The sequence below is a fragment of the Phoxinus phoxinus genome, assembly GCF_949152265.1.
Source record: "Phoxinus phoxinus genome assembly, chromosome: 1".
NCBI classification, from domain to species: domain Eukaryota; kingdom Metazoa; phylum Chordata; class Actinopteri; order Cypriniformes; family Leuciscidae; genus Phoxinus; species Phoxinus phoxinus.
This window is the reverse complement of record NC_136876.1, coordinates 43,766,164-43,790,948: the sequence shown is the minus strand read 5'-3', so window position 1 is coordinate 43,790,948 and position 24,785 is coordinate 43,766,164. Positions and strand designations below refer to the sequence as shown.

At 39.8% G+C, this 24,785-nt stretch overlaps 2 protein-coding genes across 2 annotated transcripts; one reads left to right on the top strand and one right to left on the bottom strand.

The window, feature by feature from the left end:
- The first annotated feature begins 184 nt into the window (after positions 1–184).
- Positions 185–17,544, top strand: slc25a17l (solute carrier family 25 member 17-like). The gene is made up of 10 exons (XM_079630648.1): positions 185–441; positions 556–616; positions 1,736–1,802; positions 6,055–6,203; positions 7,118–7,234; positions 8,120–8,265; positions 8,339–8,434; positions 8,613–8,695; positions 12,598–12,847; positions 16,328–17,544. The coding sequence occupies exons 1-9, from the start codon at positions 370–372 to the stop codon at positions 12,743–12,745; spliced, it is 939 nt and encodes a 312-aa protein (XP_079486774.1). The 5' UTR covers positions 185–369; the 3' UTR covers positions 12,746–12,847; positions 16,328–17,544.
- Positions 17,401–24,616, bottom strand: dxo (decapping exoribonuclease). The gene is made up of 6 exons (XM_079630637.1): positions 23,722–24,616; positions 22,272–22,498; positions 21,978–22,191; positions 19,735–19,870; positions 18,493–18,587; positions 17,401–18,289 (listed from the first exon to the last, which is right to left on the bottom strand). Exons 1-6 carry the CDS (start codon positions 24,144–24,146, stop codon positions 18,160–18,162), a joined length of 1,227 nt encoding a protein of 408 aa, XP_079486763.1. The 5' UTR covers positions 24,147–24,616; the 3' UTR covers positions 17,401–18,159.
- Between the last annotated feature and the right edge of the window lie 169 nt (positions 24,617–24,785).

Here is a 24,785-nt window from a genome sequence, read left to right as displayed (position 1 = left end):
TTCCAATAATTTCTAAAATAATATAGTCACACACTGTACACATCACACACCGTAATATTGAGGTGTGATTATTGTCCAGAAAGGCGGATTCTGATTTCCGAGCCACAAGCTCCCCCTGCAGGAAGAAGCCTGTGACTGCAGTGCACCACCCCGCCGCTCGGGGCGCTGGAGAGCAGCGCGATCCAGAAGGATCCGCCACAGAAGCGAGCGAGTGTTTTGAACGCGGAAGTCGAACGTGATTCTACTGTGAATAATGAATAAGAATCAATCTGGGAGTTATTAGTTATGACTGTCAGATAATTTACATAAAGCCAAGACGCTGCAATCAGTTTTTTTTTTTTTTTGGACTGAAGAGAGAGTAAAAGCGAGATGTCAGACAGCAGCATATCAGTCGCCCTGCTGTCATACGAGACACTTGTGCATGCGTTGGCAGGCGCAATGGTGAGAAACACCATACTAAAAACTGTAGCTTATATTTTATTAGTGTCTTTCCAAGTGATGTAATACTATTCTGAATGTGGGATGTTTGTTAAACTGTGTTTCTTTGCCTTGAAGGGCAGTGTGACAGCAATGACAGTGTTTTTCCCTCTGGACACAGCCAGGATCAGACTTCAGGGTCAGTTATTCTTCTCATGCATCATTTACTCAGTCAATATCTTGACTCCGATATAGATTTACTATGTAGTTTAATAATTTGTGTAACTTTGTTTTATATTTAAATGTTGTAAAGTAGTCAAATCTAAAGTAATCATGGACATTATGACATTCAAAACAGATTCCTAACAGAAAAATAACAATGTCATGGGAATTGCTTTAGTGAATAAAAACTTCCTAGCTATACTGTGCTTTAAACTGTTTATTAAACTAGAAATGTGTGTATAGTATCTATAAATTAATCTTCAAAAATTGTAATCCTACTGTATCATATTTTATACGCAAAATACAAAGGCTCTAAATGATCATCATGATACAAACTTTGCTGAAAAACCTGTTGCACAATCTTTTCCACAAGCCTTCTGTCGTCTAATCGATCGTTTATACTGTTTTACAAGTAAAAAAAAAACATTTTAGTGTAGTTGGATAAACATCCACCTTCAGCACATGGTTTACACGTCTTTTTTATAAAGTAGCCTAAATGCCAGAATAACTTAATAGTATTTCAAGATGAACACTCACTGTAACTGAAAAAACTTAGCTTTACTTGATTATCCATACATCATTTTGTAGATTTCTTTTTTTATATATAAACATGTTAAAATATGATCCATCAGGCTTTTGAGTAAGGTTAATTTGTTCATCACTCAATCATCATTGTATTGCATCGCATTACATGTTTTAAAACTACAGAGCTTTGATCTTAAAACTAAGCATTACATATCACCTTAGATTGAGAGATATAGTGACAACCTGTGTGTGTGTGTGTGTGTGTGTGTGTAAGTAGTCACTATAGCCTACTATTATAAAGATAATAATAAATTCCTCCTCGAGTATGACCACTTTATTCTCATATATCATACTAAATGAGCCATAAAATGTCTCAAATATGAACACATGCTAATATTTTGTATATTTTGTCAAAAGTTTAAATAAACCGTTCCATTTAAAAAAAGTATTTAAGTATAAAGTATATATATGTAATATAAGTTTAAGTATAAAAGTTGCATGTGTGTCACCCTCTCAATAATGAAAAGGCATGGAGAATGATTAAATATTTGACATTTGTCGTTGGTTTCAGTGGATGAGAACCGGAAGTCCCAGTCCACCCCCATTATCCTGGCTGAGATCGCGAAGGAGGAAGGCATGTGAGTTACTGTGTGTTCAGTGTTCACGACAGATCATGACCTCTTGACACAGTGCTGAGAGAAAACACATTTAAAACATATGCTGTGTTCAAAACCACTGGCTCAGTCACTTATTCACTTTATTCATTAAATTGCAAATGCCCCACATTGTATATTGTTAAAAAGGAGGTGTGAGGGAGGATGAAGGAACTCATGAACATCTGTAGACACTACTGCACAATTTGTGACATACATCCTTTTAAAGGTGCAGCAAGTGATTTCTGAGAAACGCTGGAGAGAGAGTGGAGGAGAGAGAGAGTGAGTCAATCAGCAGTAGGGGGCGTGTCCACTCATGATAGGAGAGGAGAGAGAGCCAATCAGCAGTAGGGGGTGTGTCACTCATAATAGGAGAGGAGAGAGAGAGTGAGCCAATCAGCAGTAGGGGGCGTGTCACTCATGATGGGAGAGGAGAGAGAGTGCCAATCAGCAGTAGAGGGCGTGTCCACTCATGATGGGAGAGGAGAGAAAGAGTGAGCCAATCAGCAGTAGAGGGCGTGTCCACTCATGATGGGAGAGGAGAGAGAGAGTGAGCCAATCAGCAGTAGAGGGCGTGTCCACTCATGATGGGAGAGGAGAGAGAGAGTGAGCCAATCAGCAGTAGGGGGCGTGTCCAGGGTCCGAAATTAACTTTTTGGCTCACCTGCCACGGGGACTGGTAGATGAAAAAATCTACCAGCCAAGCTTTTTTTTTTACCGGCCAAAATAATAAACAGCCTTTTTGTGTCACATATACATTAATTTCAGTACATTTAATTGAGATAATAAGGTATTATGTTGAATACAAACATAAAAAATTGTCCAGAGCAAAATTTGAAATGTAGGCTATAATAATAATAATTAAAAAAATTATTTTACACACACACACACACACACACACACTCTCTCAATCTCTCTCTCTCTCTCTCTCTCTCTCTCTCTCTCTCGTTTTTATGTTGAAAGGAATGGCTACTGTCCATTTGCACACACATTTCTGTCATTTTCTATCTGAAGCTATTGCCTGCAACATTGAAAACTCCGGTCTCTTGTGTTTAGCGCGAAAGCTCACGTGATTGCCGCTGGACAGTCGTGCCGTGTACCAGCTGCTTTGACGCGATTATCAGTTTAACTGACTCGTAACGTGTGCAATATCTCACGACCTCCCGAGTGTCCGAACATTTTATTTTATTATTTACTCGCTAAACGGAAAATCTACCAGCATTTGGTGCTTGGCTGGTGTTAATTTCGGATGCTGAAGACAGCGCTTAGGAGACGGTGAAGCCTTTATACTTTCGCCTGTCTCCACTGAGAGAGAGAAAGAGAGAGAGAGAGCGCGTGCGCGACCGGGGCTCGCTCTCTCTCTCTGCTCGTTCTTCATATCTCTGCTCGTTCTCTGCTCGTTAAACATGCGCCCTGTCACACGCGCAGCAGTTCGTCTACATTCGGCTACTACTCACCGATCAGATAAGACTATGGCGGGACAAACTTTTTATTAAAAAATGTTTATTACATTACTATTTTGGTATGAATATTCACCCGCCAGTGTGGCGGATAGCCTTTTGAGATTTACTCGCCAAATGGAAAATCTACCCGCATTTGGCGCTTGGCGGGTGTTAATTTCGGACCGTGGGCGTGTCCACTCATGATGGGGGAGGAGAGAGAGAGTGAGCCAATCAGCAGTAGAGGGTGTGTCCACTCATGATGGGAGAGGAGAGAAAGAGTGAGCCAATCAGCAGTAGAGGGCGTGTCACTCATGATGGGAGAGAGAGAGTGAGCCAATCGGTAGTAGGGGGCGTGTCACTCATGATGGGAGAGAGAGAGTGAGCCAATCAGCAGTAGAGGGCGTGTCACTCATGATGGGAGAGAGAGAGTGAGCCAATCAGCAGTAGGGGGCGTGTCACTAATGATGGGGGAGGAGAGAGAGAGTGAGCCAATCAGCAGTAGAGGGCGTGTCACTCATGATGGGAGAGGAGAGAGAGAGTGAGCCTATCAGCAGTAGGGGGCGTGTCACTCATGATGGGAGAGGAGAGAGAGAGTGAGCCAATCGGTAGTAGGGGGCGTGTCACTCATGATGGGAGAGAGAGAGTGAGCCAATCAGCAGTAGAGGGCGTGTCACTCATGATGGGAGAGAGAGAGTGAGCCAATCAGCAGTAGGGGGCGTGTCACTAATGATGGGGGAGGAGAGAGAGAGTGAGCCAATCAGCAGTAGAGGGCGTGTCACTCATGATGGGAGAGGAGAGAGAGAGTGAGCCAATCAGCAGTAGGGGGCGTGTCCACTCATGATGGGAGAGAGAGAGTGAGCCAATCGGTAGTAGGGGGCGTGTCACTCATGATGGGGGAGGAGAGAGAGAGTGAGCCAATCAACAGTAGGGGGCGTGTCACTCATGATGGGGGAGGAGAGAGAGAGTGAGCCAATCAACAGTAGGGGGCGTGTCACTCATGATGGGGGAGGAGAGAGAGAGTGAGCCAATCGGTAGTAGGGGGCGTGTCACTCATGATGAGGGAGGAGAGAGAGAGTGAGCCAATCAACAGTAGGGGGCGTGTCACTCATGATGGGGGAGGAGAGAGAGAGTGAGCCAATCAACAGTAGGGGGCGTGTCACTCATGATGGGGGAGGAGAGAGAGAGTGAGCCAATCAACAGTAGGGGGCGTGTCACTCATGATGGGGGAGGAGAGAGAGAGTGAGCCAATCGGTAGTAGGGGGCGTGTCACTCATGATGGGGGAGGAGAGAGAGAGTGAGCCAATCAACAGTTGGGGGCGTGTCACTCATGATGGGGGAGGAGAGAGAGAGTGAGCCAATCAACAGTAGGGGGCGTGTCACTCATGATGGGGGAGGAGAGAGAGAGTGAGCCAATCAACAGTAGGGGGCGTGTCACTCATGATGGGGGAGGAGAGAGAGAGTGAGCCAATCAACAGTAGGGGGCGTGTCACTCATGATGGGGGAGGAGAGAGAGAGTGAGCCAATCAGTAGTAGGGGGCGTGTCACTCATGATGGGGGAGGAGAGAAAGAGTGAGCCAATCAGCAGAAGGAGGCGTGTCACTCATGATGGGAGAGAGAGAGTGAGCCAATCAGCAGTAGGGGGCGTGTCACTCATGATAGGAGAGGAGAGAGAGAGTGAGCCAATCAGCAGTAGGGGGTGTGTCCACTCATGATGGGAGAGGAGAGAGAGTGAGCCAATCAGCAGAAGGAGGCGTGTCACTCATGATGGGAGAGAGAGAGTGAGCCAATCAGCAGTAGGGGGCGTGTCACTCATGATAGGAGAGGAGAGAGAGAGTGAGCCAATCAGCAGTAGGGGGTGTGTCCACTCATGATGGGAGAGGAGAGAGAGTGAGCCAATCAGCAGTAGGGGGTGTGTCCACTCATGATGGGAGAGGAGAGAGTGAGCCAATCGGTAGTAGGGGGCGACACATGATGGGGGAGGAGAGAGAGAGAGTGAGCCAATCAACAGTAGGGGGCGTGTCACTCATGATGGGGGAGGAGAGAGAGAGTGAGCCAATCGGTAGTAGGGGGCTTGTCACTCATGATGGGGGAGGAGAGAGAGCAAGAGGGAGATTTGAAGACAGACTGTAGAAAGAGAGATGACTGAGAGACATTACAAAAGAGAAAAGCTCAGTGGAATATCACTGGGAAAAAAAAGGATTAAGATTAGGAGCCGCATTAGTATTAGAAAGTATTGCCGCATTAGTATTGCTTTCCAGCGCTGGAGAGACCCAAGCGGGAAGGCCTAAAAAAAACAGTGTCGGTGTTGTGTTATTTCTGCTCCATACGTGAGTAGCATTGGTTTTTCTGTGTTTTACAGAACCAAGATATGCTGTTGTTGTAATGTGAGCTCTACTAACAGGACAGTTTTGAGTGTCATTGTTTGTCCGTGGCTGGTGGCGACTAACTACAAACTCTTGCTTGAATAAGCTCTTGTGTACTGTAGGTTCATTTTTTGTGCTTCCTTGCTCGTTATCTTCGCTTTGCTTTTCGTGAAGCATTGTTTTACTTAGTTTTAGCTAGATAAAGACATCCACGCCTGCATTGTGTGTTCACGCTGTTTTGGGGCTGGAGCAATGAAGGGAGGGGTGTGTTTATTTGGGTTGATTTCAGATATCAACAGTGTTTCTCAGAAATCGCTCACTGCACCGTTAAACCACATATGAATGTCCTTGGAATTAGGTTTGGGAAAAAAATTGAGTTTGATATGCCTGGCTGCTTACACTATTTCAAGATGTAATTTCATTGTGTTGCAGATTGTCTCTGTATCGAGGCTGGTTTCCGGTCATTTCTAGCCTGTGCTGCTCTAACTTTGTCTACTTCTACACATTCAACACCCTGAAGAGAGTGATGGTCTCGGACCGGCCCAAGCCTGCCACAGATTTGCTCATGGGCTTCATATCAGGTCTGAAATGTTGTGCAGTTGATCTCTTTATCTCAGTTTCACAGTGTTTCTCTCTCACCACCATGTTTCTTTTGCTATAACCGGCGGTGTTCTGGTACATCTGCGCGATTAATCGCAATATGGCTTAGTGCGATTATCAGAGATAGCAAAGGCTGGGATTTAATTAATCAAATAAACAAATGAGCTGCGTATTTCAGAGTAAAAGTCTCCCTGCGGTTATCTGTCAAAATAAAGGTTTGATGGTTTACTGCTGGGAAATTAATAAAGACATAAATATTAGTATTATAATTTTCCAGTTGTAATCACTGTTGTTATTGTTAACTAAAACATTTCTGTCAAATGAAATAAAGCTGAAATTATTTAAAATATAAACATTTTGTTGAAAAAGTTTAAACGGAAATTAGAAATGTTGCCTTGGCAATAAACTACGTTTAATAAGTTTATGATCTAGAAATAAATAGAAACTAAAACTGAAATGAAAATAAATTAAATCTAAATAGCAATATTTGAAGCTATTTCAATATTTGAAAATGAAACTAAAATATAAAGCTTTTTATAAAGATAAAAGCTATTAAAAATGTTCATAAAAACTATAATAAAATAAAAGTTATTCTTTTTTATTATCTTTCTTAAATACTGTTTTTACAATGAAATATACAATAGTAATATTTATGTTGATTTTATTTACTAAATTTTATATAATAATCAAATGTATTATTATATTGCCATATATAATAATATAAAAATCGTTTTTTTTTCGTTTTTTCCCCTCCAAATCGTGCAGCACTGGTTGGGTCTAGGTTGTTTCCATGTACTTTTCAATGTTATTTTTGACATCTATGAACACCTAATCAGTCATTGATGTGATAATGTCCTCTCTTTTCTTCTTCCTGTTGTTTAATGTCATGATTTAGGCGCTGTTAATGTGCTCCTGACGACTCCCATGTGGGTGGTGAACACACGACTGAAGCTTCAGGGGGCAAAGTTCAGGAACGAAGACCTCCACCAGACCCACTATAAGGGCATATTTGGTCAGAACCGCTCACACACTCGTATATCTGATGAGGTTTCAACTCCAAAACTATGTTCAGGAAAGCAGTTTCATGCATCTTCCTCACAAATATAAAGCTTGATCTGATCATCTTTTGTGATAATAATGCTGCACTTATTTTTAGATATCTCTTCAGGACAACCCTTCAAAATAAAAGTTAACTTGAAAATGTGACAGAAATATATTAGTAATGTACAGTAAAATGTACTTCTCAAACTAATAATAATAACATTATTACAAATTATTTTATGGAATATCACACAATTTTCTCCCATGTTTTCATTTTAAAACATGGAACATTTACAGTAAATCTCTGTTGTGCAGCATTTTGTTTTGTCAAACAATAGCTACATTTTTATTTGATCACAATTTAAAGGATTCATAAAATTAAAACAGACATTTCAAAGGGCCTTATAAAAATGTAATAACATTTTTAATTTAAAGTTAACAAATTCAATTGATTAGATAATTTGGGGAAAAATTAAATGGAAGTTGGGAAAAATGTAACTGATTTAATAGTGGCCTAAACTGTCATTTTTGCTAAACTTTTAATTAATTGTTGTTAAATGGTACAAGTTTCATGATTTCAATTAATAAGATATTATTATTTTTTATGATTACATTAAAACGTAATACAGAAACATAAAAATTGACATAAAAAGTATTTAAGGAAGAAAGTAAGCAGTACAGGAAATATTTACTAAAATAATAAAACTCTTAATTGTCAATTTTGAGATGCGTGTCAACCAATTAGAGTCAAGAATTCAAAAACGCAGTGGTGTAAAGCAATATTATCAGTAATAAGAAGAATAGGTCTGCAATGTCACCAATATATCCGCTGATTTTAGTTGTTCTCCTCTCACAGATGCCTTCTCCCAGATAATCTCCGGCGAGGGAGTGGGAGCGCTGTGGAACGGGACGCTGCCGTCTCTTGTGCTGGTGTTCAACCCCGCTGTGCAGTTCATGTTCTACGAGGCGATGAAACGCAGGGCAGGACGTGGAGGCAAGAAGGTGAGGGACTGAAAAATACCATCAATCACTTCTCAGTTTGTGAAATAACTCAAATGTTGAGTCTCAAATGCAGATATCATCCCTCGAGATCTTTCTCATCGGTGCCGTCGCCAAAGCTGTTGCAACATCTGCAACGTACCCTCTGCAAACGGTTCAGGCCATCCTGAGGGTAATATCATCCATGTGATTGCATGAAAGTGCTCCCGTCATGCTTTTTCAGATATTACCTTTCATGCAGTGTGTAATATTGCTGTTTGTGAATGGAAAAGGTCACAAAAGCACTTGATGCTGGTAGAAATGGTATTACTCATTTTAAAGCAGTCATTGTGTGAAATCTTTCTCTGCAGTTTGGCCAGTATAAATCGGATGGTAAAGGGGGTCTAGTGGGCAGCCTGAGGAACGTGGTGTCTTTGCTCATGGACCGGATCAAGTAAGTCAACTGTAGTTTAATGCTCAGTTTCAGGAATACTGCTTATCACTCAGGGTTATTGTAGTTAACTAAAACTAAAGCATTTCTGTTACTTGAAATAAAATGAAATAAATACAAATTTGAATAAATAAATTCAAATTAAAAACAGAATTATTAGGTACGTTGGTTTTCTGATCATATGTTCTTTCCAGGCACATTTGACCTATTCTAAACCACATTAATCTTAATAACTACTATTCATTTTGTATTTAATCATTTAAAGGTGATATATAATTGTTCATGAAGGCTGGAAATGAAAAACGCCTTATACAGGTGAAACTCGAAACAGTAGAATATCTTGCAAAAGTTAATTTATTTCAGTAATTCAACTTAAAAGGTGAAACTAATATAGTATATAGACTCATTACATGCAAAGTGAGATATTTCAAGCCTTTATTTGTTATAATTTTGATGATTATGGCTTACAGCTTATGAAAACCTTAAATATTCAAATTTTGAATTTGGGGTTTTCATAAGCTGTAAGCCATAATCATCAAAATTATAACAAATAAAGGCTTGAAATATCTCACTTTACATGTAATAGGTCTATATAAAATATTAGTTTCACCTTTTAAGTTGAATTACTTACTTAAAGGAACACTCCGACTTTTTGGGACTTTATCCTATTCAACTTATCCCCCAGAGTTAGATAAGTCCATACATACCTTTTTCATCTCCGTGCGTGCTATAAGTCTGTTTGACGCACCCACCGCTAGCCTAGCTTAGCACAAAGACTGGATGTAAATGGTTGCAGCTAGCATACTAATCCAAAGTGACAAAATAACGCAAACATTTTCCTATTTACATGTTGTGATTTGTATAGTCACAGAGTGTACAAAAAACAAAGTCACATGAGACACAGACATATTTTAATTGTATAAATACTGGGAACTATATATTCTCTGATATATTCTATATACGCTCTGAACGAACTCTCTGCTCCTCACCACGGCGCGTCTCAGGTGCTGCGGTTATCACTCCGCCCAAGTAGCAGTGCTTCGCCGTCAGAGAATATAGTCTGTGTCTCATGTGACTTTGTTTTTTGTACACTCTGTGACTATACAAATCACAACATGTAAATAGGAAAATGTTTGCGTTATTTTGGTCACTTATTTGGATTAGTATGCTAGCTGCAACCATTCACATCCAGTCTTTGTGCTAAGCTAGGCTAGCGATGGGTGCGTCAAACAGACTTATAGCACCGCACGGAGATGAAAAAGGTATGTATGGACTTATCTAACTCTGGGGGATACGGTGAATAGGCTAAAGTCCCAAAAAGTCGGAGTGTTCCTTTAAAGGATCAGTTCACTTTTAAAATGAAAATTCTGTCATCATATACTCCAGACAGTTTTTGGTTCCCATTGACTTCCATAGTATATTTTTTTCCTACTATGGAAGTCAATGGGAACCAAAAACTGTCTGGTTACTGACATTCTTCTAAATATCTTCCTTTGTGTTCAGCAGAGGAAATAAATTCATACAGGTTTAAAACAACTTAAGGGTGAGTATATGATGACATAATTTTCATTTTAAAAGTGAACTAATCCTTTAAAGCAGCTCTAGGTAACTTTTCAACCTTAATAATATATTTCCAAGTCTCTTGTGATGGTACATCGACTTACAATAGGTTGAATGACACGTCTGCCATAGCCTGACGGGGTGTGTAGCGTTTTTAATCGTACTTTTAAACTTCGGATTTCGGGTAGTAACCGGCGAACAAAGAGAACTACAAAATTCGACTGCTTTACGGCATGTACGTCACTTCCACCACCACCCCCACTTCCTTAAAATCGGACGTGCGAGCCAAACTAGCGTTTGTTTGCCAAATGTTATAGTCATGGTCGAAGCAGACAGAAAAGCAAGAAAGCAAAGGTTTTGTCGGAGGAAAGCAACAAGAGGAAACGAGAAAGTGATCGCGTTAAAGGCAGAACGAGGATCAACATTGGGCTAGCGTTTTCTCGCTGGCGTGAGCTGAAGGAGGAGGAGGGGTGCCCGATGCCACCCGTCCCGGTTCTCTAGGGATTGTTCTCTTTTTTGAGCGACAGTCCCAGAAAATTAATATTCTTTCCCGGGACACGAATTGTCCCGTTTTTTTGTGAAAATGTACTTCTAAAGTAGAATTTCCTGGTTTCAAATTAAACCGTTTCCGTCTACTGTTACTGTGTTTTCTTCATAGTTGTGTACAGTACATCCAATCCTGTGTCCGTAAACGGGTAAAAACCATGGTAAAAATGGGTAAAACAGTGGATTGGCAAATGCCAGGCGTTTACTTTTATTTGATTGGAAGCTCAACTTATCGCCTAGCAAGTGCCTGTGCTGTCGGTCGGTCTCGCGCGCGCATGAGCACACATCCAAGATGATACAGTGTGAGTTTAGTTGCTAGCTAGCTTTTTAAAAACTGTCTATTTACATCTATTGTGTGAAATGGGGGGAGAGACGGACGAGGAGGATAACACAACAAAATCGGATGAGCCACCAGTGTCAAAGAAAATACTATTTACAACCTACAACTCAGACCCCAACAAATAATAATAATCTGAGTGTCCCGGTTTTTCACAAATCAAAGGTGGCAACCCTATGCCCGACCGATGCGGACTTTCAAATATCAAATGAAAGCCTATGTCTAAAGGGTGTGTACAAGTTTGATAGGGGCTACATTCTTGCAAGTAAATATATAAGATGTACAAAATAATATTTTAGGATACCTAACATGATGTCTGTGATATTTGTTTATTTGTCTTGCCTCAAGCTATAATGCTAATCGATTTGTAAAATTTGCAGATTCATCTATGGTAGCTTGATATTATAATATTTAACGATATATGGTTATTATATCTACCACTCAAACACTGCATTGAAGTATCATATAGATTCAGTAAAACGGTAACCAATAGACTAGGCTACTATAATGACGCTGGCTTGTAAACGTGAGCATTTGATCGTTTGAAAAAAAAATAAAACCCATGAAATTATATTCATATCATGACATGCTGAAATATATGCCACTGTACCTGGATGAAGACATTTCACACGCGACGCAAGCAGAACACCTGCATGTGAACTCCTCCTACAGTGTTCAGGGCTATCATGGTTGTCAACAAATGCACGTGCGTGTAGGATGACAGAGTTTACGACAGTAGTAGAGGACAATACTGTTTCCCAACTCTAGGGGGACCCCGAGAGCAAAAGTTACCTGGTGTTACTTTAAGTTGAATTCACTTAATTAAGCACATTACAGGATTTTGCATAATTATTAGGCACGTTTTCTTTTACAGATAAAATAAGCCAAAAAAGAGATTTAACTCGAACTGAAAAGTCCACAATTATTAAATGCCCATGAGAAGGACTAAATACTAATGCAATACTAGAAATTGCTGTTAAAGCGACAATATGTAAAAAAATTTGCCTCTAGGGGTCGCTAACCTCTTACAATAACAAAGGCGTAGGTTGATGACGCAGTGGATAAGTGGAATTATGGAACTTGTCGTCATGCTGATGTATCTAATAATGTTTATGGATGAGTGAATACATTGATGTTTTTAACATGACTGTGGGATAAAGTTAGGGCGCGATTGCTAATGAGAGATATCAGCGCCACACGCGAGTCGTGCGGATATAAAGGAATAGAAGCCCGTTTTGCAGAGATGGACTAAAAATTAACAAACATTTTTTTTTATCCTACAAAATATTATAGGATTCTAACACCATCCATTTATTGGTTACCAGCCATAACATCAATATAATTACTGGTTTAGTGGGCAGCAATTTATTTTTTATTTTGATGTCTGCAGTGTTGCAAGGTTATCAAAACAAATCAGCAAATACAGGAACGCACTGTAAATCGTGTGCTCTGTTGTTCACAGGAGACACGGGCTGCTGGGTTTGTACAAAGGTCTGGAGGCGAAGCTGCTGCAGACGGTGCTGACGGCGGCTCTCATGTTTGTGGTGTACGAGAAGATCACTGCGGCCACCTTCAAACTCATGGGCCTTCAGAGGAAACTCCAGCACTGAGACACTGTAGCCTTCATCCACGACTACCTCTCTAACACACACCCTCAGGAGAAGCTCCACGTATCCCATCAGCCACTGCTCCACTAACATGGGCTCATCTGGGTAAGGTTCAGTCCTGCCTTAACACACGCCGTTTAAAGCAAGAAAAAAGGCTTTCGTTTTTAACATATTGCTTTAAAAAAAGGAAAAAAAAGAAAAAAAAGTTTACATGATCAAGTTTATTTGATCAGAATCTGTGAGAAAATGAGAGGTTTACTGATGTGAAACTTTTTGTGCCACTGAAAGTCTTTTATAACATCTTAACCCAAAGCAAATCATAAACATCGGTTCTGAGTGTTTCTGAATTTTAAAGGTGATGGTTAAGACCAAAATTACAATCCTGTCATTTACTCACTCTGATGTCATTCCAAACCAGTGCTAAAACTAAGGACCCTTATTTCCAGGGCTCTCAGAAGTGGATGTCGGTATAGTTAGGTAAACGTACATAATACAAATATACATTTTTATTCACATTTGCCTATTATAACTTGCTCTCCAAAAGAGGGAAAAAATATTGAGATATTAGGTTGGTCAGAAAAGAGTAAGATGCCGAATTTGCCGTTGTATTATGAACACCCTCACAGCAGCGTTAATTCAGTTTGTGTAATTAACTGCCAAGGTGTTATAACTAATACCTTAAACTAAATAAGCTCATTTGCATATTCATAGAACCGCGTATACTAAATGAGGCAAGGGTGTAGAGTTACTTTCAAGCTATTTTAAGGCATTAAGAACTTTTTTTCCAAGGAAAAAATATTGAAACATGTAATTTTAGTGATCAAAGATGAGTTTTAATGGATAAAACTATTGACTATAAGATAAAAATTTTTAAAATCTTTACTGGATGTTGATAGCTGGAAATGCATCATCATAGTCTGTGAAAATAAGTTGTTTTGTTGATTGAAATAAGGCTGAAATAAAATCTAAAAATCAGATAAAAAACTTAAAAAGGCAACTAACGCTAACATTAAGTGCTCAAATTAAATTAAAACTTAGAAATAATACATTTTGAGAGCTATGGTGGACAGCAATATACAAAACTGTTTTATGAGTTCAGAAGACCTCGAATGTAACTTTTAGGGAATGGTTTTAGTATAGAAAGAGCAGCGTGATCATTCGTCAGAAAATCTTCTGTTTCACAGAAAGAATAGGAGTTTATAAATACATGAGGGTGAGTAAATGATGATGACAGAGTTTTTTAATTTTGAGTGAAATTTGTCTAACGGTAGACAAGAGTGGGTAACCGGAAAGTGTATGAACGTTTGAATTAGAGACATCTGCCATGTGAATAGAGATCTATTAAAGGGTTAGTTCACCCAAAAATGTAAATTGTGTCAGTAATTACTCGCCCTCATGTTGTTCCAGCCCCGTGAGACTTTCGTTCATCTTCAGAACACACATTAAGATATTTGTGATTAAATCTGAGAGCTGTCTCACTCCTCCATTGGCTTCTATTGGATTGAAACTTGCCGCCCTAAAAAGTTAGTAAAGACAATGTTTAAAATAGTCCAAGTGACTACAGTGGCTCAACCTTAAGTTTATCAGGTGACGAGAATACTTTTTGTGTGCAAAAAACAACAAAAATAACGAGTAGGCTCACTATTGGCCAGCATCACACACATGACCAGCATCACACACATGACCAGCATCACACACATGACCAGCGCCGGCCAATAGTGAGCCTACGCTCTGACGTTCAACCCAGAAGCGCTGTTACACTACTACCCATTTTCCACCAAAAAATAACTGGTTCGGAACTGGTGCTGGTTCAAAACCTGTTTGTTTTTCCACTGAACTAGAGAGCCCAGCAAACGGCGTCATTACGTCACTGTTTACGTTGCCATACGTCTTAGCTTTCCCAGAAGCGGCTGCACCAACTTCAAGCATAAACATTTACAATGGCGGACTAATGTTACATCGTTTTTTTGCAAATGTTTCTCCTGGCTATGCGATCCTTTCTTGGGATTAGAAGACGACGTAATAATTTCTACTAACGTTAGCTAGCGCTGTGTTTTTAGCGATGGCGGTCACCGTCGAGTTGTTGCTCACAATAACCCCGCCCCGAGGATGACGTGGTAAAAGAACGGTTCTAGTCCAGCAAAGAGTTGGTGCCGCTTTGGAACCAATTTTCCTGGCCGAGAACCGGTTCTTTGCTGTCGAAACAGAAAGAACTGGTTCTCGAGTAGGCACCGGCTCCGAACCGGCACCAGCGCTGCCTTGGTGGAAAAGGGGTATACGTGAACTCACTCGAGGCCCACTCTGAAGAACATGAAGAGTTGAATAAAGTCGTGTTTTTTTTTGGCGCACAAAAAGTATTCTCGTCACCTGATAAACTTAAGGTCGAGCCATTGAAGTCACTTGGACTATTTTAAACATTGTCTTTACTAACTTTCTGGGCCGGCAAGTTTCAATTACAATAGAAGCATATAGAGGAGTGAGACAACTCTCATGTTTAATCACAAATATCTTAATGTGTGTTCTGAAGATGAACGAAAGTCAACATGAGGGCGAGTAATTACTGACAGCACTTTCATTTTTGGGTGAACTAACTCTTTAATAATACCTTTGGCACAACTGGTATAGTGCTTTAATAAATGCAGTAGAGCCTTATACGTGATGTGCTGCTATGTGTCGTGACAAACCAGGCAATGGTCTTTGGAATCAAATTTGTTTCAACGTCAATGAAATGGAAGGATCAAATCTGGATCTGATCAGAGCTTTTAAGTGTCCGCTGATCCGCCAAATCCATCTTACTGATTCTGAAATATTCACAAAGCCTGTTGTTGTTTACTTTTGTACAATGAACAATTTGGGCACCACTTGATGTTGTCCGATGTAAAATCTGGGCCCTGTAGCAAAACCGGTTGAGAATCATTAACGTAGAGGATGTTCGTCTTTTTGGAAGTGGGTTAGCCGATTTCATGGCATTATTCTATACGTTCTGAAATATCTTTATTGGATTTTGAGCGTATCCAGTTATATTTAAAAACTCTTAAAATAGAGCTGCTCAATTAATTGTGAAAATATTGCAATCTTGTTCTTAAATTAAAACGATTTGGATACGTCTATTAAACCTTTGACGAGTACGATCACAGCTAGCATTCAGATCTGTGTTGGCGCTGGCATTCAATTATCACAGAAGTACTGGGATAAAAGTTTATAGTTTGGATATAAACACTGATGTCTACGATAGCGATCAATATGATCAGCTTTTAAAGTAACTTTGCACTTAAAGACTGTATCGATTACATTGTTACACCAGTAGATGGAGACAAATGACTGTTATAATCACTCAAGAGATGAATTCAAAACGCAGATTCATCAAACAAGTGAAGTCTTATGAGTGAGTCATTGAATTATTCACTTAACCCGATTAAAAAAAGGCGAGACACGGCAGGCAAAAACTTTTTTACTGGTCAATTTTGAGATTTTGGGATATTTGTCTTCAATAACATGTCTTCTTTCAGACTTGTGGTGAAAAAAAAGTCAGAAATACACATTTAGGTCTTTATTTTACTACACTTTGTCTATTTGCATCTGTAGATTTCTCATCAATTCAACAAATGTTGTCGTTATAAATCGTCCCGCTGCTCCGCGATCTCTGTCTGCTCCGTCATCACAAACACCGCTGGAAAGCTGTCTCTCTCCTGTACAATGCTGTTGTATCCAAATATGGTAATTTCCTTTTTATCAGCAACCAATCGTGGAAGTAAAAGGGCTGAATGCGCAATCTCATTGGCTGATGATAAATCTTTAAAGCCCGTTTTCTCAAAATGACTTTTCTCTCATTCTCCAAGTCCGAAATCTCCACTTCAGTTGCACCGATACACACCAAACTTTCCAGTCTTGTACCTAGTTATATTATGAAGACATTTACAGAGGGATTTGTAAATATATTATTCCTATCCTGATTTATATAACATTTTATTCCAAAAAACATGGCAAAAATCATTGACCGTATATTCTGATTTACAGGATAACAAAAGTAGATATCCATAAATCCCTCTGTAATTTTTCCCCATCTAATATGTGAACACAATGAAAAAATAATTTTGAACCTGGCTTCATCCAATACTCAGATTTAGTTTTTTAAAATATATGCAAATTAGCGCATATTTACTTAAATATAGTCTAATTTGCATATTTAAACATTAAATTACAGAAAACTTGTAATACATTTTTTTTCTCAGCTTAATGTAGGTAATCAACTGGGAAAGTTTCATGGTGATATCTGCTAGTTCAAATTTTGGCAGAACCTCTGGTAAATTACGTTGTTTTGTTTTCTGTTCAGAATCGTGATCTCGGTTTGAAACAAAAGAAATCATGATTCTCAATTTATTACTAATCGAGCAGCTCTAACTTAAACAATATTTATCACAATGTAGCCTTTATAAAGGGCATTTTAAAAACACACAGCTCAGCGTAAACCTGAGCTTGAGGTCAATGTGAATTTATTCACACACTCTCCTTAAATATGCATTTTTGAGAGAATAGCTTCACGTTTACAGAAGTCTTACCTGCTGTGTGTCAATAAAACCGGTTCGTCTTGTGGACCTTATACAATACGTTATTAAAAACTAAAAGAGTTTACATAATGAACTTGCAACTAAGACTTTGTACTTGCGTTTCTTTATTTCAAAATTTATAGCACATATTTTGTACTTTCATTTGTATAACCCCTGTTATTTAACTGTACTTGTGGCATGTTCAAATGAATTGCAAACTTTTAAGTGAATGCTAATAAAAGCTTTGGACAAAGACCTCTCAGTTTTGATTTCTTTCTGAGATAATATAACAAATCTTAACACAAAAAAGTACAGAGACCCGCACATGACAAGATATCGTGGCCACAATTGAACTAAAATGAGGGAACGAATTAATAAACTATGGTTACAAACTCTTAATTTGCAGCCACTATCTTAATTTTTTTCAGCATGTCAAGTGCAAAATCTTTACAAAATAATATGAAGACGGATATTTCTAGAGTCATAGGGTCAAATTCATTGTTTAAAATGTCACAAAATTGAATGCATTTACATAGGAACTGTTTTTTTACAAGAAATTCACACTTGTGTTTCCTGAATAAGAACCAAGGTGTCATTTTATAGAACTATTAAAATTATTTAAAAAAAAGATTGTGACTTGAACATTTAACAGAGAAAATGTACATATTTAAAAGGACATTTTGAAGTCATAACAACAAAGGCTAATATAAAATAAAAAAAAACTAACAGTGCGCATGGACATCAAGTCAATGTTGGTTAAAACCGTCCTTTTCAAGGAGCCAAACTTAATCCAGACACCACAAGCAAGACCAAGTTGTGCACAGCACCGATACAGTATGTTTACGACGGGTAAAAATGACAAGAGCTCCTTCAGTGCTGAGACGAATGATGGCTCCTCGTGTCCTTCACGTACCACTCTGGTAAGAATGTAAACGGAGAGTCTCTGTGGACGGTGTAGGTCACGTCTCTGTGTGGATCCCATTCCAGCAGGTACACCAGTCTGAAAAACACCACATTATGTCACGGTCAAACCCATTTTTATGTGAACATCGTCCACGCATGTGTGAATCGTGTTTTGTGCGTGAATTATAATTGAGACGAATCCGCTTCCATACATTATACATGTGTAATCTGACACATTTCTAAGTGAAAATACTCAATCTGGGGAAGAAAAAATGTTCAGGGATTGATTTTCAGGAATACCTTGGGTCGTCCTCTTTGACCACGGATTTGACGAAGGACAAGAAATCGTTGCAGAAGTTCATACAGACTGTTGGCTTCCAGCAGTTTTGCTCGTTCTACAGAATCAAAAGAAATGAAAGCATCTCACTTTATTGTTCTATGATCAACATGTGCTTCCTACATAAGGAACCGGAAGTCGAAATTTCTGCAATTATACATTTCAATTCTATTAAAGGATAATTCCGGTATTTAACACCTTGAGTCTATATTGTAGTTTGTTTTGGATGAACAAGAGTGGTGGACAACATTTTTTTGACAATGGTTCCTCTCTCGAGTTTTTGACTATAAAAAAATTGGCCATGGACCCATTTAACATTGGAGTCAATGGGCATGTCCGAAAATGTCATTAAAACAGCCAATAATGTTCGTTTACAAAACTGTTAAACTCACCGAGTGGTTAGTGGTGTTCGTTGATGATTATAAACAATATATCGTCGCAATATATGATTCCAATCCGTTTATTTTGCTATAGTGGAACTATTTTTTCAGAACCGTGTAACTTCCGCTCAATATTTGAATCTGAAGCGTTAGCACACTCCCGACCACTTGATGGCGATAACCGATGTTTATGTCTCGCGGGACACTCACGGTCACAGTCGAGTTCAACTTCATATTGCACTGGTCAGTGGTCACGTCTTTCAATATTTTCAAGGTTTTGTTTGTTTATTTCGCTTACTCTCCCGGAGCACAGTTGCTCTGCTCGCTAGCCTTATGAGAAACGGAAGCGAGCAAAAAGACATCGACCAAATGTAAACAGCCCCCTTTCCATTACCGGTAGCGCATTTATATTAACGAGCACTCAGTCCTTCAACAGAATTCAATGGGATTTTACAAAATGACGAATAAAACACGACAGAAACTGTATTTCGCAACACTTTTTGTTTCTGGAACATCAACTAACATCACTAATCACTCGGTGAGTTGCACAGTTTTGAAAACTAATGTTAAAGTTTGTTTTAATGACATTTTCGGACATGCCCATTGACTCCAATGTTAAATGGGTCCATGGCCAATTCTTATATAGTCAAAAACTCGAGAGAGGAACCATTGTCAAAAAAATGTTGTCCACCACTCTTGTTCATCCAAAACAAACTACAATATAGACTCAAGGTGTTAAATACCGGAATTATCCTTTAAACATGGCATAAAAATGGTTCCCACAAACCCCTAAATATCCATTTTATTTGGTTATTTAAAGCAAACCTTGATCAGTTGTGATATTTTCGAAGTTTGGAAGGTCTGGATAGACACCACTATCCCATCGTGGTCTCGAAACCCAGCGACTATCTGTGGCACTCCAGGAAGAAATGACTGCGCCCACCATTTCAGCAGCTTGTACCTAGAAGAGGAACATGCATGTTTCTAAAAACTTTTTTTATTTTTTTTATTCATTAATTTCCCATAAATGTTTTCAACCCTTGAGAAAAATCCTCTCTGAACACTGAAGTGGCATTTGTCCAAGCAAAGAACAGTGTTAATGTTCATTGAAATATGAGGTTTTATTGTGTACTACACCTTTAATGTCCTTAAACACACCAATTTAAATGTTCAGTGCAAAAATTTGGTGCGATAAACGTTTGAATTTGGACGAATGGCTGCTAATGCATCCGTTTAAACGAACAAACATTTGCATAGTGTCAATGTGACTTTTTTATGTGGAGGTGTTCTGATTGCATTGAACTGCGAACAAAACTGGCCAAACGGATCAGATATGCGCGGTTACATAAAACTATGACTTGGTGTTGCTCACGGACAGATGATTTTTTCCCTGCTTTTTAAGCGCCACCTACTGGTAAAGGGGTGGTATAATGCGATTTTTACAAGATGTAAAATAAGTCTCTTTTTGGATGTCCCCAGAGTGTGTATGTGAAGTTTTAGCTCAAAATACCCCACAGATAACTTCACTTTTTGAGGGTGAGCAAAAACGCGTGTGTCTGTGTCTGTCTCTTTAAATGCAAATGAGCTGCTGCTCCCCGCACAGGGGGCGGAGCTTCAATTACCTCCTCACACAGACACACACCGAAAATTTCAAAAACTTTGAGCCTTTTATGTTCAAACCGGAGTCAGACAATGATGGAGAAACTCAAGAAGAAGTGACAACATGTAGACAACATTTCTGAATGGTTAGTTGATGAATTTATGTAGCTTGTGTAGTTATCATCTAGTCATTGATTAGCATATTCTGTCTTGATCATCTGTAAATGTGTTACGGCTGGGGGCGGGGTTTATGCTAATTTTAGGGTTAGTGATGCCACTAACTCGGGAGGAATGTTTGTTGTAATCCTTAAAAAGCAATTTCTTTAAAAGCAATTATCTCCCGTTGCTTTGAACTTTGAGCGTTGTAACTTTGCAGATGTTGAACAATTTGGGCACCACTTGATGTTGTCCGATGTAAAATCTGGGTCCTGTAGCAAAACCGGTTGAGAATCATTAATTAATGACTTTTTTCGGGTTGAATGGTGGTCGTCTCGAACTCCCCTATCGCCTGTGAGCGGAAAAACCACCCTTGCAACTTAGGGGCGGCGGGCCGCCGACCGCAGCGTCAGGAAGTATCTCGTGATATCAGGTCTTGCGATGTGACGAATTGCTTTACGGCAAAAAAAAATCTGCTGAAATTCTGTCATTTTTGCACTCCCTCACGCTGTTCGAACCCGTATGGAGAAGACGTTGTAAATAATGCCCCGTCTGCTTTGATGTCGTTGATCTACTAGCCTCTGGTATCCGAGAGTCGACAACAAGTTTTTCTAGAGTGTTGTCAAATATCTAATCCGAAGCTGTAGGGGGAGCTCTATAGAGAAATACTTGCTTTGTCGGACAAAATGGCGGATGGCGAAGTATGATTGGTCAGATCACCTGTCAATCAAGCTCCCGGCGAAGGGTCAATTGGGTATGTTCTTTTTCTATTACACTACTACATCTACAAATAAATGATCCATAAATAAATGATCCCTCAAGAAATGAGAATACAGCGAAGAAATTCCCGAAACTGCATAGCCCTGCTTTAAGACAAAGCATGTGTAAATTCATAAGTCGACACCATTGCTGAGTATTTTCTCTTTAAAACTGCAGTGAACCAAAGACGGTCTCAAAAACGCGGTTTGACATCACAAACTACCTTGTAACCAATCAGGTCAACGTGTGATCGTCAATGAGTGGATCTCTGAGCTGGTGTGAGTGAGTGGAGGCGGGGCTCATTTGCATATTCATAGAACCGCGTATATAAATGAGGCAAGGGTGTGTAGAGTTACATTCAAGCTTTCAAGAAAAAAAAAAAACGTTTAAATATGTAATTTTGGTGAACAAAGAGGAGTTTAAAAGGATTGACAACAGGGGGACTTAGAAATGTTGCCTTGTTAAAACTGAATCAAAAAGAAATTGCAACATTGTAACAATTTGAATCCCCATTTCAGAACAAAGCAAATGATCTACAGGTCTGAAAAACACACCTGTGGAAGTTACTTCGTTGCTTCGGGGTGCAGATCTCGGCGGAGGTCTTGAGCTCCACGTAACACCCCGGAGCCGGAGGAGCATCTTTGACACGGCAGTCCACCTCCCCGGAGAAGAGCAGCTTGTGGTCGGCCAAACGGGTCTGGACCACCGTACAGAACGCCTCGTTGGTGTTCACGACGCCCCCCGGGTCTGGAGTGCCATCCGCGCCATCTTAAAAGACAGCAACAGTGGTCGATCAGCGGCGAGATCCTTCACTATGAGCGGCCTGATAACACTGGACGGGCTCAAACCTGCACAGGTGTACTGCTCAAACTTGTATCCCCAGTACATCATCTCCTCCTGCCGCTCCGAGCGGGTCACTCGATTGGCTCTGGCAGCCTCCGTTTCCACCTCGCTGATGTAGATGGTGCCTCTGAACTTGGAGGCGGCCAGCATCCATCCCTCCTGAGTCTCGTACGGGGTGGTCAGGACTTTGGTCAGGTGTCCTCTCCATGTCACAAAGTCCACACCTAGAGCACTGCGAACACGCCCGATAACTCAACGACGGGAGCAAGACATCTGTGCAGCAGTGTTAGCTTAGTATCGCTGAGATGCTAGCTTTTATTAATATTTTAATGTTTTTATTTCAAGTAATGAATTTTTGTGTTGCACTAGCAAACGGGGTCAACAATGGTATGCTCATATTTTATCTATTATATTCAAAAATAGAGAGGATTACTACAGACCGTTATGAGTCAAGGTCTATAAGTTATTAAAATGGTCAGTGTTAGTTTAGGTTGTAGAATGTAATGTGATGCGCGCGCAAATTTTCTGAAGAGAAAGATCACTTTAAATGTTAAATAGATTTAATTTAGAATTTTATTCACATTTAAACATTGATCAACTCACAGATCAGTTGTGGGACACGAAGCTCAAGCATGTTCGCTTGACATGCAAGAACCAATGGGGTTCATTCTTGTGTTACGCATCACGTTTGAGCTTCTGCAAGAACCAATGAGGTCCATTCTCGTGTTACGCAGCACTGCAAGAACCAATGAGGTTCATTCTCGTGTTACGCAGCACTGCAAGAACCAATGAGGTTCATTCTCGTGTTACGCAGCACTGCAAGAACCAATGAGGTCCATTCTCGTGTTACGCAGCACTGCAAGAACCAATGAGGTCCATTCTCGTGTTACGCAGCACTGCAAGAACCAATGAGGTCCATTTTCGTGTTACGCAGCACTGCAAGAACCAATGAGGTCCATTCTCGTGTTACGCAGCACTGCAAGAACCAATGAGGTCCATTCTCGTGTTACGCAGCACTGCAAGAACCAATGAGGTCCATTCTCGTGTTACGCAGCACTGCAAGAACCAATGAGGTTCATTCTCGTGTTACGCAGCACGTTTGAGCTTCTGTTTATGTTCGCTGATCAATGTTTATGTGAATAAAAGCTTAAATTCAATATGTTCATCATATAAAGCCATCGTGTCTCTTAAAAATATTTGGACTAAAACGCTCAATTCATATGGATTAGTTTTACATGTCTTTATGAACTTTTTGAACCATCAAAGTGGTAGTTGCGTAGTAGCTCTCAATGGAGAGAACAGAAATCGCTCAGATTTGTATAAAAAAAATAAAGGGGTTTGGAACGACATGAGGGTGAATAACCCTATAATAATTCGTGATATATGTTCAGAGCTCACGTGGGCCTGTATTTAATCATCCGTTATTCTTTAAAAATAATGTAGCCTATATCTTACCTGCTGGAGGATGAGGTTTGGTCTCTGGTTTTGATCTTGTCTCTGTTGGCCAGAATCCACTTGAGCATGTGATCAAGCTTCTCTTTCACGCCGTCATCTCTTTTCACGAAGCGGTTGGTGTATCCGTCCCTTAAATTAAAATCCGGACATGACTTTCTGGGCTCAACGTAATATCTCAGCTGCCTTTGGTCATTGAAGAAGTTCCTGTGAGAGTCCAGCGAGAAGAAGCCCACCTCCACTGGCTGCTTGTACAGAGGGAAGTTTCTCTCGTACAGTTGCCTGTGCGCGCTCAGAGTCTCGGCGGGTCTGTGCTGGGCTTCCTCGGCTGCTCGGTGTCGTTTATCACTGTTAAAATCACTGCTGGGGTCTCTAGGTCGTTTATAAACGGAGTCATGTTGTGGGTCTCTGCGGTAGCTTTGAGCCATGGCGTGTTTTTATTGGTGTATGATGAGTTTAAAACCCCTTATGGATCTCAGTATTATTAGCAAATGCGTATTTACCTTATGAATGAATACCGTAGAGACGGTGAAGTTCAGTGCAGTTCATTTGTTTATACTCGTGTTGAGAGCATTAGAGTGCATAGCTGACAATGCTATGTGATAGCAGCACCATTACTCTCATTAGCTAACATGTCTTCCTCAAGTATTTAATAATCATCCAGCTAGAATGTGTTATATGTCATTACATTCCAAAAGAATTGATGAACGTCGTGGCGTTCCAAAAGCTGAACGATTACCTTAATTAGGATTAAATGTATATCTCTCAGTCAGATAGCATCCTGATGATAGCGTATCAAACGTGTAAACAACGCCTGTGAAAATTCATTTTCAAAATAAAATCCCCTAAATTCACACTTCAAAATAAAAGTCCCCCAAAAAGTGTCCATGTAAATGTCACTTTGAAATCAAAACGGACAATTCTTATATGCAATATTGTATTGTTCATTAATGATTTACTGTGCACATAATTATTTTTTTATTATTATATTTGTGCCAAAATAACTTCCCCTTCCTCTTGCAGCGACATCTCGTTCTCTGACAATGTGTTTACTTGAAAGTAATGGA

Coding starts and splice junctions, on each gene's coding strand:
- slc25a17l (XM_079630648.1), top strand. CDS start 370: ATGTCAGACAGCAGCATATCAGTCGCCCTGCTGTCATACGAGACACTT. Junction 1,803..6,054: donor ATCGCGAAGGAGGAAGGCAT/GTGAGTTACTGT, acceptor ATTGTGTTGCAG/ATTGTCTCTGTATCGAGGCT. Junction 6,204..7,117: donor GCTCATGGGCTTCATATCAG/GTCTGAAATGTT, acceptor GTCATGATTTAG/GCGCTGTTAATGTGCTCCTG.
- dxo (XM_079630637.1), bottom strand. CDS start 24,146: ATGGCTCAAAGCTACCGCAGAGACCCACAACATGACTCCGTTTATAAA. Junction 22,499..23,721: donor CAAACCTCATCCTCCAGCAG/GTAAGATATAGG, acceptor GCGTGTTCGCAG/TGCTCTAGGTGTGGACTTTG. Junction 19,871..21,977: donor CAACGAAGTAACTTCCACAG/GTGTGTTTTTCA, acceptor TTCCTCTTCTAG/GTACAAGCTGCTGAAATGGT.